Raw genomic sequence first — 21,015 nt, forward strand, 5'->3', positions numbered from 1 at the left:
GACTTCACATTATTAAATTATTTCACTCCTAACTTCTTCAACTAAATCCGAAACAGGAACATCATTTAGTGCCAAGATCATCTCGTCGGAAAGGTTTTCTTCTACTCATAGTAGGTTAAAACGGAGCAGACAGTAGGCCGAAAATCAAACATGTTACAAAATTTTAAAATTTTGTCAGAACAGAAGAACCACCAATTCTGTATTTCTCCGGCAGCATGCGACTGCAATTTTAAATGAACTTCCAAGACGAGGTCATCGAGCTCCAGGAGAAAAGGAAAATAATATATTCTTGAAATAGACTTACATTTTAGTCCATGAGTGGAAACTAACGCATGGCGTCATTTGGGATGCAGGTTACTTACAAATTCATAGAGATAGAATTAAGTAGAATAAGTAGCGGACGTCCACTCCAGGAAAGAAAATAAGATGAAAACGACACTTCAGGGCGTTAGCCCTGATCCTTTACATGCTATCCAGGCATGCTGAGGTAGGTAGACGCTCTAACCAAGAGCCACCACATTAAGCTTCTGACCCTCATGGCGCTCGACAATCAACTGACTTCACGCTACCCGGCGATGTACAGTAAAAGAAGTTAGGACAGCGAGCGGGCCAATTAAGACTCGCTCTCCGGCTGGTCCGACATCAGACCGGTAGACAAGAGACATGAGATCAGGAAACATCGTATATGAACGATGGAATATAGCCCCGCGGGTGGAGAAGATGCAATTACATTTAGCGAGAAGGAATAAAATGCCAGGCCAGAGTTGTGCTGTTAAGAGGCTTCGAAACGTGTCCCCACGGGTATTATAATGCATTTATTAATACATCATTGTATAATTTTAATGAACACAACAAGCCTTTCGAGACTACGAGTGTAATGAGATTTACTAATGCATATTTCTACAAGTTCTTTACATGAACAAGGTGTTATCAACTAAAATTACGTTTTCACTTTGACAACATTCGAATAACAATTGCCTTAAAGAACGGGCAAATTATCGCCAAAGATTCAAATGCAACCGTAAATATGACGCGAAGGTTTGAGTATTTGTACATAAACATAATAGCAGAAAAAGTGTATCAAGTGATTGGTATGAGTTTTTTTACAATTTTATTCAGCACACAGTGTAAATAAGCGATTCAAAAGACTTATACGTCGATAACTTGTCAAAACGTTTTCATCTTTTATCCTTAAAAGACTATATATTTATTTATGTATAATGACGTCAATTTTAATTATCATGTCCTTTCTCAATTGTGTGATTAAAGTATTTTATGGCTGATGATGACATTTAAATACTGAAACCGGCACCATTATTCAGTAAATCTCTGTGATATGCACATACCAGCCTTACGTGTTCGCTCTGTATAGGAAAGGAGTGTTCTCAGCCTTGACTGGTGGTGTAACCGCAAGGTAAACCCAGCCAGTGCCTGCGCCCCATATTCCCTCAGTCGTGTTTGCCGTGTTATAGTGCGCGGAGTGTAGCCTCATGGTGATCGTGACAACATAAAGTCACAACGACGCCATTTGGACCCCGTCTTGCAGGGTAGAATACTCGGCCGCCTGGAAGCAGGCCAGACACGGACCGAAGTCGCCGTATCCTTGAATGTGCCATAAAGTTTCATTTCCAGGTTTTGAAGACGATTTTGAGACACAGGAAATGTTAGTCATAGGCCGGTACCAGGTCTATCAAGGGTAACCACCCCACAGAAAGACCGATATCTGACATTAGTCGCCTTATTTAATGTAAAAAATTTCATTTTTGGTCCATATAGAATCAAGATTTTCATTAGGAAATATGGGTAAGTTGTTCCACCTATACAATACTACAAAGTTGTGAAGTTATTAATACGTCAGATATTTATTTATCTTATTTTATTTTATTTTATTTTATTTTATAGTTGCCATCATCAGGCTAAGAAAATTGTTACAAGGCATTCTGAAAACTACACTAATATAATTAAAAATTTATGTATTTAGAACTTGTTCTTCAAATAAGTTTTTGTATTGGGTGTATACCATAAAATTTGTATATTTAAAATACAAAGACTAGAATAATTCTTATGAGATACAATATATACATACATACATACATACATACATACATACATACATACATACATTATCATTATAGACTGTTATGCCTTTTAGCGTTCAGTCTGCAAGCCTTTGTGAATTTACTAAACGTCGCCACAATCCTCGATTTGCAACTAGTGTTGTGGCCTCATTTAATTATATACCTCTTATCTTTTAATCGTTAGAAACCGAGTCTAACCATCGTCGTCTTGGTCTACCTCTACTTCTCTTACCTTCCATAGCAGAGTCCATTATTCTCGTTGGTAACCTATCCTCCTCCATCCGCCTCACATGACCCCACCACCGAAGCCGGTTTATGCGTACAGCTTCATCCATCGAGTTCATTCCTAAGTTAGCCTTTATTTCCTCATTCCGAGTACCCTCCTGCCATTGTTCTCACCTGTTTTTACCAGCAACCATTCCTTTTACTTTCATGTCTGTTACTTCTAACTTATGAATAAGATATCCTGAGTCCACCCAGCTTTCGCCCTCGTAAAGCAAAGTTGGTCTGAAAACAGACCGATGTAAAGATAGTTTCGTCTGGGAGCTCACTTCCTTCTTACAGAATACTGTTGATCGTAGCTGCGAGCTCACTGCATTAGCTTTATGACACCTTGATTCAATCTCACTTACTATATTACCATCCTGGGAAAACACACAACCTAAATACTTGAAATTATCGACCTGTTCTAGCTTTGTATCACCAATCTGACATTCGATTCTGTTGAATTTGTTACCTACTGACATCAATTTAGTCTTCGATAGGCTAATTTTCATACAATACTCATTGCACCTATTTTCTAGTTCCCAGATATTAGACTAGGCTTTCGGCACAATCTGCCATTAGGACCAAATCTTCAGCATAGGCCAGACTGCTTACTATATTTCCACCTAATTGAATCCCTCCCTGCCATTTTATACCTTTCAGCAGATGATCCATGTAAACTACGAACAGCAACGGTGAAAGATTACAGCCTTGCCTAACCCCTGTAAGTACCCTGAACCAGGAACTCATTCTACCATCAAGTCTCACTGAAGCCCAATTGTCAACATAAATGCCTTCGATTGCTTTTAATAATCTGCCTTGAATTCCATAGTCCCCCAGTATGGCGAACATCTTTTCCCTCGGTACCCTGTCATAAGCTTTCTCTAGATCTACAAAACATAAACATAACTGCCTATTCATCTCGTAGCATTTTTCAATTACCTGGCGCATACTGAAAATCTGATCCTGACAGCCTCTCTGTGGTCTGAAACCACACTGGTTTTCATCCAGCTTCCTCTCAACGACTGATCACACCCTCCCTTCCAAGATGCCAGTGAATACTTTGCCTGGTATACTAATCAATGAGATACCTCGATAGTTGTTGCAGTCCTTCCTGTTCCCTTGCTTATAGATAGGTACAATTACTGATTTTGTCGAATCTGAAGGTACCTTACCAACACTCCATACTAATTTTACTATTCTATGAAGCCATTTCATCCCTGTCTTCCCACTATATTTCACCATTTCAGGTCTAATTTCATCTATTCCTGCTGCCTTATGACAACGGAGTTTATTTACCATCCTTTCCACTTCCTCAAGCATAATTTCATCAACATCATTTTCCTCCTCCCCATTTGTTTGGCTGTTCACAACACCACCAGGATTATTTCCTTTTACATTGAGAAGATGTTCAAAATATTCCCTCCACCTCTCCAGTGATTCCCTGGGATCTATTATGAGTTCACCTGAATTACTCAAAACACTGTTAATATCCGTTTTCCCTCCCATCCTAAGATTCTTTATTACTGTCCAGAAAGGTTTCCCTGCTGCTTGACCTAGCCTTTCCAAGTTGTTACCAAAATCTTCCCAGGACTTCTTTTTGGATTCAACAACTATTTGTTTCGCTCTGTTTCTTGCATCTACGTACAACTCCCTGTCTGCTTCGGCACTTGTGTGGAGCTATTTTTGATAAGCCTTCTTTTTACGTTTACAAGCTGCTCTCACTTCATCATTCCACCAAGATATTCGCCTTTTCCCATCTTTACACATACTTGTTCCCAGGCATTCCCTTGCTGTTTCTACTACAGCATCCCTGTATGCCATCCATTCACTTTCTATATCCTGAACCTGCTTATTGTCTACTGTTCGAAACTTCTCACTAATCATATCCATGTACTTCCGTCTAATTTCCTCGTCCTGGAGATTTTCTACCCTTATTCGTTTGCAGACAGATTTCACTTTCTCTACCCTAGGCCTAGATATACTTAGTTCACTACAGATCAGATAGTGGTCTGTATCATCGAAAAATCCGCGGAAAACTCGTACATTCCTAACAGATTTCCTGAATTCGAAGTCTGTTAAGATATAGTCTATTATGGATCTGGTACCCCTAGCCTCCCATGTGTAGCGGTGAATAGCCTTTTGCTTGAAGAATGTATTCGTAACAGCTAAACCCATACTAGCACAGAAGTCCAGCAAACGCTTCCCATTTCCATGAGCTTCCATATCTTCCCCACATTTACCAATCACCCTTTCGTATCCTTCAGTTCTATTCCCAACTCTCGCACTGAAATCGCCCATTAGCACTATTCTATCCTTGCTGTTGACCCTGACCACAATGCCACTCAATGCTTCATAAAACTTGTCAACTTCATCCTCATTCGCACCCTCACATGGTGAATACACGGACACAATTCTAGTCCTAATTCCTCCAACTGACAAATCTACCCACATCATTCGTTCACTTACGTGCCTAACAGAAACTATGTTCCGTGCAATGGTATTCCTGATATAGAGCCCTACCCCAGACTCTGCCCTTCCGTTTCTAACACCCGTCAAGTACACTTTATAATCTCCTATATCTTCCTCGTTATCTCCCCTTACCCGAATATCACTTACTCCTAGCACATCCAGATGCATCCTGTTTGCTGACTCAGCCAGTTCTACTTTCTTTCTTCCATAAGCCCCATTAATATTGATGGCTCTCCATTGAATTCCATTTCGTTCGCCAAGTTGTTTCCAAGGAGTCCCTCGCCTGTCAAATGGGAGTGGGACTCCGTTACTCCCATAGGTCCGAGGCTTGCTTAAAATGTCTGAGCTCGGCAGATTCATGAAGCAGGATGCTACCCTACTTACACATAGTCCAAGGGAGGATCTCTCCTTAACGGGTTATACAAATATACAAATAGTAAATGACGTTGTCAAATTGCTTGTGGATGTTATAAAGGTTGAGTACAGCATTGAGTTTTTGTAAATACTCTTCATAAAATATATCTTAATTGGACATTAAAGGCATTCAATTGGCCTTATCAGATTATTAACGTTCTTAATTATATTTAACACAGTAAAATTGGCTGATAAAATATTAAAAGTCATTATACGTGAGGGAAAATCAGTTTACAGCACCAAGTTTTTGATAAAACAGCTCCTTGTAGTATATATGTAACAAAGGCTTTTCAGTCTGTCAAACACACAGCAAATACAATGTAAATTATAACACTATAAACATACCTGTAAAATACAAATATATGTGGCGTCAAACAAAATTTAATTTCCATTCAAGATACAAAGAACACAACAACGCGATCAGATATAATCGGCATTCAGCCTTCGGGGAGCACTTATACGACTGTTCACACCATTTCACAAACGTCATCACTAATCTAAAAATTTTACACTTCGAAAATAAAAGAAATTATTTGAATATAAAAGAAGCAATAGAAGTTTACGTCGCAAAAAATGGTAATGCAAATAACCTGAATGAGCATACACATTCAAATAATTACCCCCTATTCGCTCTACTCACATAATATCTGACAAAACCTACTCATTAAATTGCTTTTATCAATAATAATAATAATAATAATAATAATAATAATAATAATAATAATAATAATAATAATAATAATAATAATAATAATAATAATAATAATAATACCGTTCCTTACTTTAAAAAATAATTATTAAATTGCATTCATCCATATTACATAAAGGTACATTTAACATGAAATAGGTCAATAACATCTCTTCCCTCTTCAATGTTGATGGAAGGTTCCACAGCGCTCCAGCCGCTCCGCCCTACTTCTCCCTCCCCTCTCTACTGTATAGTGTACTCGATTTAATCATCCAATAGGAGAGATCCACTTCGCTCTCCAAGGCCCCTCCCTTTCTTGCCCTCGCCTCTCCACGCACAGCGTGCTTCACCAAAACTTTCCACGACCACAGTCCTGAGATAGTGTTTGGTGACAACGGACTTAACATCGGCAGTCTAGATAAGTACGTAAGTTTACATTATATTAGTAATTGTATATATTTTATTTTTGTCATTACTGTTTCATGTTATCACTAAACTCTCTATCATTGACAAGTTTACGCTACGTAAACAATACTGTACATATATAAGTTTGTTTTTAAGTGATTTAATAGAATCCGAGGATGTTCTTGTAGAACGAAGCATCTCATTCTTTGTATGTTAGTGTGTATTTTACAGGTATGTTTATAGTGTTATAATTTACATTGCATTTGCTGTGTGTTTGACGGACTGAAAAGCCTTTGTTACATTGAACTTAGTCAACTCTGGAAAACATGGCTTCATTCTTAAGAAAAAACGTAGTATATATGTTAATGACCTGTGTAGAATGTTCGAGTTTGTCTTGATAGTATCTAGAGTATAGAGACTAATATCTTGTGTGAATACTGTAAATTAAATTACATTAGTATATTTTTCACGTAATATTGATCTTATATTTTGAAAGCTGTAGCCATAAAGATCCATAAATTTGAGAATTGTAGATTGACGGCCGAGATTTTTTGAAAACACAGTATGTTCAGAAGGATTTTTGGAGGGTCTAGAAAGATTTCGAACCAAGGCGGACCTAAAGGAGGGAAATCAATTGCGTATTAGCGTGACGGAAGCTGAGACAACGAGGAATTCCTTTTGTAAATAGAAACTCACCTGAAGCACCAAGTTGACCCGGTGTCCTGGGCCAGCTCACATGCCATATGACATCGAGCAGTGTCCATTAACACGGGAAGAACATGCACTTCCCCTTCACTGACACTAGGATAACCTGGCTGACACACGTCTGCCACTTATTGGCGTCCTTCGTTAAAGGCTTTTACCCACCGTGCCACTGTCCTGTAAGGCTATGCAGCTTCGCTGCAAGCTTCTTGAAGATCTTGAAGACACTCTCGTGCTGTACGATACCAAAACATCGCGACAACACTGACCTAAATTTCCAGCTAACCCGAGACTGTGTTCATTATGCCAGTTTGCGTGCGTGTGATGTGAGAAGGTATGCTCTAAGGTAAGGTAGGTATAAAACTAACGTGTGCTGTCAGTAACATTATTAGATTCCATTGCATAGCGTCACATCAGCAGTATCGTCCCTCTTAAAGTTCGAACCATCTTGTCTCCAGTACGTCAGTTTGCCTTCATTTACTAGAGCTAATTAAACATCGTTTCTGTTTTCATCCACTTAATCTTCATATGACCAGTCCGTTGAAAATATTTTATGGATATATCTGGAGAAACGCCTGTTTCAAGCATGTTTCTTCTCATGAAGTTAATATAGATTGTTGTTTAAAGCTTTGTTGTTGTGAACAAACGGGTTTGCCTTTCCGATATAAAACTTTACATTCAAGTCAATATAATTCTACATACATGTGCTTCGTGGCATATCCGTAGATGCAGCCGTTCCTGAAGAGACTCATCTGAGATGAATTGAGCCTTGAGGTTTTCCAGGCAAGTGTTACCCATGTGCTTTGGATCTTTGACTTTTTTGCAGCATTTGCTACACAGGACAATGGGAGTTTCTTCTCTTTTGCTGGTTGTTAGTTTCAAAATCCACGACATTATTTATGATCCTTCAACTGTTATTAGTTAGGTTTAGATTGATGAATTCATTAGAATATTGCTCTATTGATGAAATAATCAATGACATTTAACTAAATCGAATCCTTTCACCTTTGTTAGAACAGTGGAAGATTCACTTGTGAGGAAGCAAAGTGTAAGGTTTCTCTTTTTCAAAAACCCCGAGAGATAACATTAATCTAACATTGCATACAAAGTTAAGCGTAGGCTACTTAAGTTGAATGATATTTAAAAGTGTTAGGCATTTCGAGTCATATCTAGAAAACATACTAGGTAGTTTAAAACTCCCTGAACATAGTCCTTTTAAGACCAAAACCTCTGGCTCTACAACTCTGATGGGCATTACCCTGTCAAGTGGCCCCTGCTCAGCCTGATGTTCGGCAGTTTATAAGTCAGTGTGTGGTGAACAAAACAAATTTTCTTGGCGATTATTCATGGCTTCTTAGACTAAGGACTCTACCTCTCTATCAATTAACAACTTCTTTGTTCTCACACAGCCTGACTGGACCAGCAACTAGCCGTCAGAGTGTGATAATAATCTCTAACTTGTCCGAGAATCAATTCTGTGGCTTCCGGGAATGAGGTGTACTTGCTCTCCGTAGAGACACGGCCATCATTGTCCTTTAAAATCTGAATGTAAATGTTGTAAGTCTATATTAATAAAGCCTTCAGATTGTCTAGAGTCAATGAAAAGTCCAACAACTAACTATTTGTTGTACGAAATTGAACATGGTAGGCAAGACTCTGACCTTTCTCATGTTAAGATCCAATGTATGTCTTTCTGACAATCAGAGTCATCTGCGGGAACACAAGAAAGAAACAAGTGACCAGTCATTTAAGAACACATAATACAATGAACACGATGACAGGAAGTTGTAGGAAGAGAAGAAGAAATGTGCAGAGATTATTGTTGTCCTTCAAGTTTTTCTTCTTCTTTTGCTCTCTCTTCCAGTGCTGTCCTCTTTATCTTTTACGATTTCCTTCTCTTATTCTTGTTCTTAATATAAATTTGACTTGACACTTGTTTGCTTGTTTCCTTTTTACATTGGGAGAATAAATTGATATTTTATTGTGCAATTATGCAGTTTATTTTGTCAGCTATGCCATGTCTTTTTATAATCATTTACTCTAGTTATCTGTTTACTCTACATTTCTTACTTTGTTTTGCATATTTGTTCTTTACAGCCTTCCAGCGATATTAAGAATGAATTAAGTGTGGATGAACACACAGTGGATCAGTTGGTCACTTGTTTCAAAGAAGAAGACAAGTAAGTACCGGTTAGATTAATTAGATTTTACACCCCTAAACCTCAACAATATGGAATTTGCTATTTATATGTTGAGTAGCTCCCTCTGCAGACAAGAGGTGGAGTTAAGTCCTCAGTATCCCAATATCTTGGGTTCAAGGCAGCACAGGTCCATCCATATCATTCTCGAATTCTGTCTCCTGTACTTCATTCATGGTCCGAACTTGTTGGTTTGATCGTGGCTCTTGAGAAAATTACACAAAATTAAAGTAAGTTAGCCTGTGATCAGCAGGCCGCCTAGTTGGCACCAATATAATGGTCCGTTATTGGACATTATAAATTTTGCAGCTAACTCATTCTTGGTTGCCTGCGTTTCGCTCTTATGTGCTAAGTTGGGCACATCAGTTGGCACATAACACACCTACCAAGATGCAAGGCTAGTGGATACCATGGAGGCCACTGCATAGGCTACTCGAAGCCACCAGCAGTGCCAATGCACAAGGAGAGACTATGTCTCACTTCCAAAAATTGATGCCTACCTGTCCATCAGATGATATTGATGTAGATTCCCATAGGGAACATGAATATTTGTCCTGAACGAGTAAATTTATAATACCAATATAATGGTCCGTTATTGGATATTATAAATTTTCCAGCTAACTCATTCTTGGTTGCCTGCATTTTGCTCTTGTTTGCTAAGTTGGGCACATCAGTTGGTACTTAACACACCTACCAAAATGCAAGGCTAGCGCATACCGTGGAGGCCACTACATAGGCAATGTGCAGAAGCATTAGCTCCCTTGGAGCGGACCTTGGAACAAAATTTCGGCGACACATTATACTAATGAGACTAGGCTGTAAGGCTTAATACATATGCTTGACTCATAGAGGGGAAAGATTCGAGGGTGATCTTCGAGACTCGGTGCTGGACTTCCAACAAGATGGTAGCTACACATTTTGCTAATGGGAATACGGAGATGGTGTAAGGCCTAACATATTTGGATTGCTTATATGGACGTAATGAACGTCAATTTCAGATCTGAGCGACCACGGAGTCACTCACTTGTTGATTTTTAATTTTTGAGCTCACAGATTTGAAATTTAGAGACTTTTAATTGCATACCATAATGTTTACATCACTTAGAGATTAAAGTTTTGGCTGCAGAATTTAAATATATGTTGAAAGATACCTGTCAAGTCTGTGTAGACTAACTTTGGAAGCTAGCGCTCCACTGTCATCAGCCTAAAGGGCTGATCTAAGGATCACTGGACAGAGGTGATGGTGAAACATTGCAGCATTTCACGTCTGTGTAGACTAAAATAGGTGGTGAGCGCTCCACTGTCATCAGCCTAAAGGGCTGATCTAAGGATCACTGGACAGAGGTGATGGTGAAACATTGCAGCATGTCACGTCTGTGTAGACTAAAATAGGTGGTGAGCGCTCCACTGTCATCAGCCGAAAGGGCTGATCTATGGATCACTGGACAGAGGTGATGGTGAAACATTGCAGCATTTCACGTCTGTGTAGACTAAAATAGGTGGTGAGCGCTCCACTGTCATCAGCCTAAAGGGCTGATCTATGGATCACTGGACAGAGGTGATGGTGAAACATTGCAGCATTTCACGTCTGTGTAGACTAAAATAGGTGGTGAGCGCTCCACTGTCATCAGCCTAAAGGGCTGATCTATGGATCACTGGACAGAGGTGATGGTGAAACATTGCAGCATTTCACGTCTGTGTAGACTAAAATAGGAGGTGAGCACTCTACTGCCATCAGCGTAAAAGGCTGATCTAAGAATGATAGTCAGAAGTGAACTTTAAAAAAGTAGCATTATATTTATTTATTAAATGTGCCACCAACACAGACACACTCCGATTATATGTAGAATTCTTCTTCATGTGAATAAGCCAAGTTGTCATAATTTCTGAGGAAAAAAATAAAATAAGAATGTGCGATCTGTATATGTCCATAATTCCCTTTTGAGTTTAAATGTATCTATCGTCTGACTTGGAAGCGGGAAGTGGTGCTTGGTACTAGGTGTGATTTGTATGCCTTTTAATCCTCAGGTTTGACCTTACAGCCAGGGGAGGATCTGTATCCTGTGGGATGCCTCTTTATAAATTTGGTCCAAATGTACATCCCATTGAAAATTATTTTGAAACGTTATGCCTAAGTAGGTAAGTGTGGTCATTACAGCAAGGGGTTGATTATGTAAGGTTAGAAAGGGTTTGTTAGTGGGAGGGCATCTGCATTTACGATTAGGAAAAAAAGTACATTTTTTGCTGACATTAATCTTGATTTGTCAGAGATTGAGCCATTGTTCGAGTTCAGTTAAATTCGTTTGATGACGGGATTGCAAGGATCAGTTATTGGATTCCACAGCCAGTAGTGCTGTGTGTTCAGCAAACTGACACAATGAAAGTGGGGGTATAGGTTGGGTAATATTGTTACAAAACAGGACACACAAATGTGGTGACAGTGGGAACCTTGTGGTACTCATGCTTTAATTGGAGAGTTGTAGGTAAATGTGTTTTGGATATTGATTTTCGCTAGGGAATTGGTGATTGTCTTTGGAACTGGAAGATGATGGAATTTATATATCATTCCTTTGAAAGGCATTCTCAACATCAATACAGGTAAGGGCTGTGCATATTTCGAACCCCACTGTCGACAGCCCTGAAAATGGTTTTCCGTCGTTTCCCATTTTCACACCAGTAAAATCCGGGGGCTGTACCTTAATTAAGGCCGCGGCCGCTTCCTCCCCACTCCTAGCCCTTTCCTGTCCCATCGTTGCCATCAGACCTGTCTACAAAATTGCAACTAGCATAAGGAATATCACTCTGATGTTGAGATGTGATATGCCGCCTGATTGAGAGTGGTGTGTGTGTTCTGCCCAACAATACAAATGGAAATTATTCCTCTGGAGGAATAGCAAGCTACATGCAATTATTTGGGATTGGAGAATCACTGTCTTCTAGGCTCCTAGCCTGCTTCCCTGCATTCTTCTCCATTGCAATTTGTTGTCATCATGGTGGTGGTTATGGTGTAGAATTTCCGGGCACCATAGAAGAAGCTTTTCCCGCAGGTGGTATATTTCTAACTGATGGTGCTCTCTGTTGGTTTCTGTTGAAGTTGTTATGTCGCAGCTTATAGTTGCTTTGCCATACTACTCAATATCATAGGATATAAATTACTTGTTTTTGATCCGTATTGAATTGTGATCACAGTAATAATTAAACTTATGTTTAGTGGTCCACCTTCCCAATATTATATAGTCTATACACATTGCATAATATAGGATTGAAAAGGTGGACCATTAAGACATAAGTTTAATTATAATTGTCATTCAACTCAGTAGTCGAATCCCGTGATGAACCGATTCTCTGTAAAACGATTATATCAATACACGTCTTAAAGTGAATATGAGTGGAGTTTTTGTTGTAGTTTTTGGGATTCAAATCTCTATCTCAGAACACGGAGATTCAGCGTTTGTTCCTTAATGGTGGTGGTGAGGAAGGCATTTATTTTAATGTGAATTGATGAAGTATAAATTTTAACAGCGATTCATTTAGGTCTGTTCCATAAAGGTGTACGTTTCGTTGTCTGTTAAGAGGTGTGAGAGATAAATCCGAGGTTTTCTCAATTTTGTAACAGAAATGAGTACTAGGTACGAAGAAGTCATACAGTACTCTGTCCATAAGGCAGAGGTTAAGCGCTACTACGTCTTTGAGGAGAAGAAGTTTCACAGTACAGTGACATGTTGACCAGCTAGGTATGAAAATGTGAAACCACTTTAAAACTATCTTCTTAACTGCGGATTCGAACTTATCATCCATCGGGTGGATGTTCTTGGCTATAGGACCTAAAAAGTTGTCGCAAACTCGTTCTTTGGAGGAGGAAAGCACGCTGACTCCGGGATGCAAACAGGCTGATGCAGCGTTGAGCGCTGGGACTCCAAGCTATGTTGTATGTTTTATAATAAAGTTCTCTTTAATCCTACCGTGCATAGTGAAGTCATGAAAGCATTGTCATTTGAATCCACTGATTATTTTGAATTCATGCTAATTTTTCACCAACATTTACTTCAGAAACTTGTCGATGAATGCATGTTTATGTTTTAATTATTGTTCCATTTTGTTGCACCTCATACCAATAGGGTCTGGTTACCTAGCGGGTAAGCCCCTTTGAACAAGAATTATGATCATCATCATCATTGATCTGGGTGGTGACCGTGTTTAGTCCCACTGTGTGAGGAACACCATCGGTCTGTGTTACATTTGAGGTGAGCCATTATGTATGGCATGCTCTGTGTCTATATTACCTGTGATTAGTACCACCATGAGAGGAACGCCATGAGTACGACATGTGTGATTTGTACCACTATAGGAGGAAGACCATGGTTCCACTTTACCAGTAATTAATACTGTTGCAAGGTTCTGTGCATGGATTTTGGACCCTTCTGGACAACAAGCATTATCTCCGAAAATAAGGCATTGTGAATTGGATCCACTAATTTTCTTTCATTCATGGCCCTTTTGTCATTGTCGTTTGTTTTAGATTTTATTACACAATACCAACAAGAGCATTTCCTTTAACGGTGAATGTTGAAAACTTGATAATCATAGCAATTTTGATTGTAGAAAGTTCGAACAAACATTAATTATCACTGCAAGTTTGTGAGGGAAAGTAACCGTTGGTATCTATATTTTTTGCTTCTCATGTATTTAAACAGTGTAAGTGACACAAGTGTCCCCGGTACAATGGACCCCACACCTTATTGGTTTGTAAAGACCAAACAATTCCCAACAATGATATACCTGTTAGAAGTTCTGCAATTGTGCCAGCCCACAAATATTCAGTTAACCACAACGTGTGTAGCAGTGAAGAACTGTTCAGGAGAGATTGTACTAGTTGAAGATTTTATTGGACTGGGGGAGTCATTTATCCTTAGTGTCTTGAAGTCTTGTCACGAAGTTTGGCATTTGTACTGAGGTTTGTTAGCTACCTGTATTTGGTATAGGCAATACTGATGTATCGCCTGCATGATACACATGCAACCTTGTTTCGTTCTCTAATGTGTCAGATTACACAATGAAGTTGAACTGTGCAGTTGTGAATACACCACAAGCCAACTTCCTGCACAACAAATTGATTGTTCCAGTTGGTATATTGCTCGTGATGTCGTTTTAAGTGTTAGTATTTTTAAGCAGCGTTCTTCCTCTTATATCTTGCGAAGAGTTGAAGTCTACTATGATATTTTGTCTTCTAATACCTTGCATAAGGAAGGTTATCGCACTTTGTTAGATGACCAAATTTGGTTGGGGATTTTCAGGCACCATCCCTGATGTTTATGTTAAGAATATCGCCAAAGTTCGGTGTGCCAGGCTAATAAATCTCGATTCTCTTCACACAAAATTGCAGAGGTTTTGGAAGCTTGAAGAACGCCATAAACCATTCCATACTTCTGAAGAAAGGGTATGTGAAGAACATTTTTGAACAATGATGAAATGGATGATTCTGGCAGGTTTAATGGCAAATTTCCTATTCGTCCTGAAGTGTCACCTGTACCTCAGTTTAAGCATAATGCTGTTAAAATGCTCGAACACGCTGAAAATAAGTTTGCAAGGTAATGCCAGGTAATGTAATGTAATGTAAGGTAAGGTAATGTAATGTAATTTTCATGCGTGAATACAGTAAAACGGGACACATGGAAAATATACCCCTTATGACTTCTAACTCATCATGTATACATATGCCCCATCATTGTGTACTCTAAGATTCTAGCGTGATAACCAACCCAGCTGTTGAGTTTGACAGAAGTTGTGAATATTGAAATGGGGTAGTTTTTGAACCCTTTATAAACGGCTGACCCTGAAATTAAGCCTGACTTCCTGTCTATTGTTTTAAGATTCATAACCCATCTTGTTACTCATTCAGCTGATGTTCCTAAGATATACAAGTGCAGATGTATCATATATTCTATTTGGCACATGGAAATTATATGGGCTTATATGTTAGAGCCTTTATCTGAAATTATTGAGATTTGGTCTGCTATGTTATGTGATTAGAAGCAATTTTGGTACATATATTGCGTTTGCCTCTGATTATTGTATTTTATTTTGTCAACTTAATTGTAAAATTTAATAACTTTTCTTTCCATGTTCTAGATTTGGGAATGTTCCATTAATTACTGGAGGTCCAGTTGGTACATGTAACAGTAGGTGCAAGATAACGAAAGAAGGAAGTAAGGTAATGTGCATTTTGTCCACTTGTAATGGATGCAACCTACACATGTCCTGTGTCTCTAATCCAAGTCCAATCCATCTCAATAACAAATGGGAACTATGTTGTAATGAATGTGGTTATAAGTTTTCTCGGAAATCGCACCTTCGACGTCACATTGCTACACATACTAGTGTACGTTCATATTCCTGTAAACAATGTGGTGCGAAGTTTTCCAAGAAGGCGCATCTTGATCGCCACCATTATACACATACTGGTGAGCGTCCATATTCTTGTGAACAATGTGGTACGAAGTTTTCCCAGAAGTCGCATCTTGAGCGTCACCGTCTTATACATACTGGTGAGCGTCCATATTGCTGTAAACAATGTGGTGCGAAATTTTCTCACAAAACCAATCTCAAAAGGCACCTTGTAACACATACTGTTGAACGTCCATATTCCAGCGATCAATGTTGTTCCAATTATTCTGAAAAGGCAAGTCTCCGGGTTCACCAGTTTACACATATTGGTGAGCGTGCATTTTCTTGTGAACATTGTGGTAAGAGGTTTTCTCAAAAGGCCTATCTCAACAGCCACCTTTTTACACATACTGGTGAGCGTCCATATTCATGTAAACAATGTGGTAAGAGGTTTTCTCAAGAGGCCAATCTCAACAGGCACCTTTTTACGCATATTGGTGATCGTCCACATTCTTGTAAAATATGTGGTAAGAGGTTTTCTCAAAAGGCCTATCTCAAACGTCACCTTTTCACACATACTGGTGAACGTCCATTTTCCTGTAAACAATGTGGTAAGCGGTTCTTTGAGAGGTCGACACTTCGGCGTCACATTCTTACACATACTGGTGAGCGTCCGTATTCGTGTGATCAATGTAGTTCTAATTTTACTCGAAAGTCAAGTCTTCTGAAACATCAGTTTACACATACTAGTGATCGTCCACATTCTTGTAAACAATGTGGTAAGAGGTTTTCTCAAAAGTCGAATCTCAAACGTCACCTTTTTACACATACTGGTGAACGTCCATTTTCCTGTAAACAGTGTGGTAAGAGGTTTTCTGAGAAGTCACATCTTCGGCGTCACCTTCGTACACATACTGATTAGCGTCCTAATTTTTTTGTAGACAATGTGGTAAGACATTTTCTGAGAAGACGAGTCTACAGCGTCAACTTCTTATATATATATTTGTGAGCGTCTATATTTCTGTGATCAATGTCCTTGTAAGTTTAATTTAAAGTCAAGTCTTATTAAGCACATACTCGTGAGCGTGCACATTTTTTGCAAACAATGTGGTCAGATGTTTTCCCAGAATTCACATCTTAAGTTTCACCATCTTACACATACTGGTCGCCGACCACATTAATGTAAATAATGTGGTAATAAGTTTTCTAAGAATTTTTATCGTGAACGTTCAGACAAGACGTCTAGTCAGCAACACCTGCTTATCCATACTAGTGAGAGTCCCCGTTCTGGTAATGACTCTGCGAAGAAGTTTTCTAAAAACCAGTTCTTCGACAACATACGCTGACGGATACTGGGGTGCGTCTGCATTCATTTGATCAGTGCGATAATTAGTTTTATTACCTATTCCATTCTTCGAAAACACAACATATATTCCATCTCTTCCTCTTTGTTGAGATCGATGTGTGTAACAGCTTTGGCCAGAAGTCCGAGTTGAATATGCATTTGGTTATATAAATCTTAGTTGCGTGTTAACACGTTCCGTGCGGTTCGGGTCACCATGTGCCCGGAAACATGTTACTCTTATCCGTCGGTGCGAACTTCCCAGAATTGCGAAGTAAGTAACTACGTCCTAGTTATGAATTTCTGTTAACTAATGGCAACATAGTGTTCCAATTGAAATGAAGGATCGAGGCATACTGCTAGTTTTGATCGGCCCACCGGTGACCCAATTATTTCCGGGGTCATTTCTGTTTCACGCAATTGTTGAATCGGAACACTGTCGCACAGATAAATACACTGGAATGTCTCCTCAACAATAACGCACACAACAAGTGCACTTGCATTCTTTAGGATTTAATACTAGGGAGTAAACAAAGTCAAATTCGTCAGGTCACCGGTGACCCGAACCGATAATAACTAAAGGCAGCATCGGGTCACCGGTGGGCCGATACGACGTAACATTAAGTCATCGAAATTCACTGCCGCAGGGAACGTGTTAAAAGACAGCGGTTATTAGACACATCCACATAATTTTGTTCAATGTGGAAATATTTCAACCTAATCTGATAATTGACCACACATGTTTGCGATTAATGTATAGCGCCCACATTGTCGTAATGGATGTGGTAGGAACTATCTTGAAGAGTGCAAATTTGGTGTACTATAATATATGTTAGTAACAAAGTCATTAATAAACATCGCCATATGACTAAAATTATCGAATCAAATACTCAAACACCTCATGCTGGGTGCCATTTTAATGTTGTTGTTAAATGCGGCTCTTTGTATTCAACATCTGCACTTATCTGCTTGTCATATTCTTTCTTTGGTCTACCTCTAACGTTCCTACCGCCTACACTTTCTTCAATAACCAACTGAATAAGTTCTGGTAGTCTTGAGATGTGTCCTGTCATTCTGTCCCTTGTTCTCGTCAAATTTAGCCAAATCAATCTCTCACCAATTCGATTCAGTATCTCTTTATTTGTGATACGATCCATCCATCTCACCTTCAGCATTCTTCTGTAACACCCCATTTGAAAGAGCTTCTATTCTCTTTCTGTCTGAGCTAGTTATCGTCAATTTTTCACTTCCATGCAATGCCACGCTCCAGATGAAGGTCTTCAGAAACATCTTTCTAATTCCTACATCAATGTTTGAAGTAAGCAAATGTCCTGTCTTAAGAAAGCTCTGCCTTGCTTGTGCTAGTCTGTCTTTGATGTCCTCCTTACTTCTGCCATCGTTAGTTATTTTACTACCCATGTAACAATATTCATCTACTTCCTTTAAGACTTCATTTCCTAATCTAATATTTCCTGCATCACCTGCCTTCGTTCGACTACATTCCATTACTTTTGTTTTGGACTTATTTATATTCATCTTGTACTCCTTACCCAAGACTTCGTCCACAACAGTCAGCAGCTTCTTGAGATCTTGTGCAGTCTGAGATAGAATAACAATATCATCGGCAAATCTCAAGGTCTTGATTTCCACACGTTGCATTGTGAATCCCTTTCAAATTCCTCTTTGATATCTATGTAAACATTCAAAAGGAGGTTGACAAACTACAACTTTCCCTCAATCCTTTCTGGATTGCTGCTTCTGTTTCAAAACTCTCTGCAACGCCCAACAATGAATACACATGAAATGAAAAAATGAGCACAAGACGCAAAATACTTACCTTTGGGGGCTGCAGCATTAAACGTTCCGACGTGGAGGACCCAGGACCTAAAGGATAATAAGACAGGATCTTAGCTTACTACTTGAGGGGTGGCCATGTCAATATCGCTAACTACTAAATAAAAGCAAAATTAAAATTCAGATAATAAAAATTTATTTAAAAATTTGGAAAAGAAAAATTATGAATGGTACTTAAATACGATTTAAAACTTTCTGCAATATATTGAAAAATGAACAAAATTAAGAGCAAATAATTTAATGATAAAATCAACTCTTTTAGTTATGCATTAAATACTCAGTTTTACATAAATATTATGATAGCACACTCAGATAATAATGTAAAATAATCCTTATGATGTAATGAAATAAGCAAGTCGGAGAACTTATACCCCCAAAAGAAAATATTTCTTATTAAATTTATTCAAATAAGAGACAAATTTCTTATTTAGAAAAATTAAAAATGTGAAAACCCACTCGCATTACAAACTAAATTAACTCTTACAGTACAGAGAAATAAGTGTAGTTGCAGCTCGCATCAGAATCAATAAATGACAAATATTAAGACGGATCCGTATGTCAAGAATTAAATACACCACTGGCCAGTTTATCATAAACATTTCAATCATCCCAGAATCACGGTAACACGCACAATTTTAAAACCAAAGGTCGCAAACCAAATTTTCCATACATAAATAATTAAATAAAGAGACAAGAGAACTGCAAAATTCCACATAAAAATATTTCCCAAATTAGTTACAAATTACGAAGGCAAACGATATTAACATTCCACAGTTAACTGAACAGTCGTACACACGATGAAGCCCACAGCTTCCCAAGCCAAGCTAACATAAAATCATCAAACTAAAGGCAAGGCTCACACAAATGTAGCGTAGAGGGAGATAAGATAAATGACACTTCATAATGGAAGAAAAAAGGATAACACGGACATGAATAGTCTGAGGAGCGTAAACGTTGGTATCTTTAAGGAATGGCAGAAACAAATTTCAGTTCCCTACAACCACGATATTACAATAATAAGGTATAGAATTTTAAATTTGTCATGGAGGCATTATTAAGGAACTTAAGCTCCTTTCGCAGGTAAATTGAGATTCGTGTCAAATTATGAATTGAAACGAGTGTGCATCGCTGCGCAGCCTGTTGGCGTTCCTCGTTAATAAAGACTCAGCTAGTTGGTGGCGCTACACGCAGCTGCCAGTCGGAACTCCGACAATAAGACAGCTGAACTGAACTCCTCTGTAGTCGAGCAAGATGGTTTTTGAATCGGAAGCAAATTGGGTTGTGCGACAGATAAGAATGTGTGCAAGAAGGATTTTTGATCCTGAATAAAAACCCTTGTGGCTTTTCGTGTTTCCATGATGTTTTCTTCAAGTCAGCACTAGCCGTTATTGTTTGATTTACCACGAATATTCCCTTTCTTGAAGGGCAAATCATTTTCATCCGTTTCACGTGCCCATGTGGTAAACTATTTCATTCAATTTCCATTTTTAATCAGGTAGTGTTGTGATCCGAACCTCAAGGTAAATATGTAACCTTTTTGTATGCTATGAGTTAAAATTTATGCGTGGAACTGATTCCAGTGGCCGTGTGATCGGCAGATATGCTACATCTGTAATTCGCAATTATTCTGTATAGAATTCTTAAAATGTGCTAAAATGTTAACCTTAATTCAATATACATCCCTTCTAGTAAGTTTTAAAAGCTATATCATGGCTCTAACTCGAGGTTAAGATTATTAAAGGTGTTATGTGAACATCGCATGATGAGTGTATACCTAAAAGTTCACAACTGCGTTTCGTGGTATTCTTCCCTAATGTAGACGAAACCTCAAAATTATCAATGGCCGTAAGGCTAGATTTATTTAAGCTTATTGCCTTGCCTTTTATAATGGCCGTTTGCCCGGTTACGAGTTTCTTTGATGATTATTTTCTTTTTCTTTGCTCTATCTTGTTGAAAAATAGATTACCGTTTCTGAATATTACTCATAGATGGAATAATTGTGTTTAATGGCTGTCATTTATTCTGCTAGCTAGCTAAATGTGGAATCTATTTATTGAATTAATTGTGCTAGTCAGTTTTTAATATTGCCAGTTGATTGTGCATGTCAAGTACCAAAATTAATTTTATTTAACAATATTCTTTGCCTAGTAAACCAAGGCCTGTTCTAATTCTGAGGTTCCGGATACTGTACACACTCCAATAATAATAGTGATA

At 38.5% G+C, this 21,015-nt stretch overlaps 1 protein-coding gene across 1 annotated transcript in view; it reads left to right on the forward strand.

Moving 5' to 3' along the window:
- LOC137502350 (zinc finger protein OZF-like) overlaps positions 1-16,527 on the forward strand; it is a 32,883-nt gene extending 16,356 nt beyond the window's left edge. The window contains exons 4-6 of the mRNA XM_068229359.1: positions 9,121-9,203; positions 15,351-15,432; positions 15,733-16,527. Coding sequence (XP_068085460.1) covers positions 9,121-9,203; positions 15,351-15,432; positions 15,733-16,527 — 960 coding nt within the window. The remainder of the gene's footprint in view (positions 1-9,120; positions 9,204-15,350; positions 15,433-15,732) is intronic.
- Positions 16,528-21,015: the final 4,488 nt, after the last annotated feature.

Source organism: Anabrus simplex, chromosome 10 (assembly GCF_040414725.1).
Source record: "Anabrus simplex isolate iqAnaSimp1 chromosome 10, ASM4041472v1, whole genome shotgun sequence".
NCBI lineage: Eukaryota > Metazoa > Arthropoda > Insecta > Orthoptera > Tettigoniidae > Anabrus > Anabrus simplex.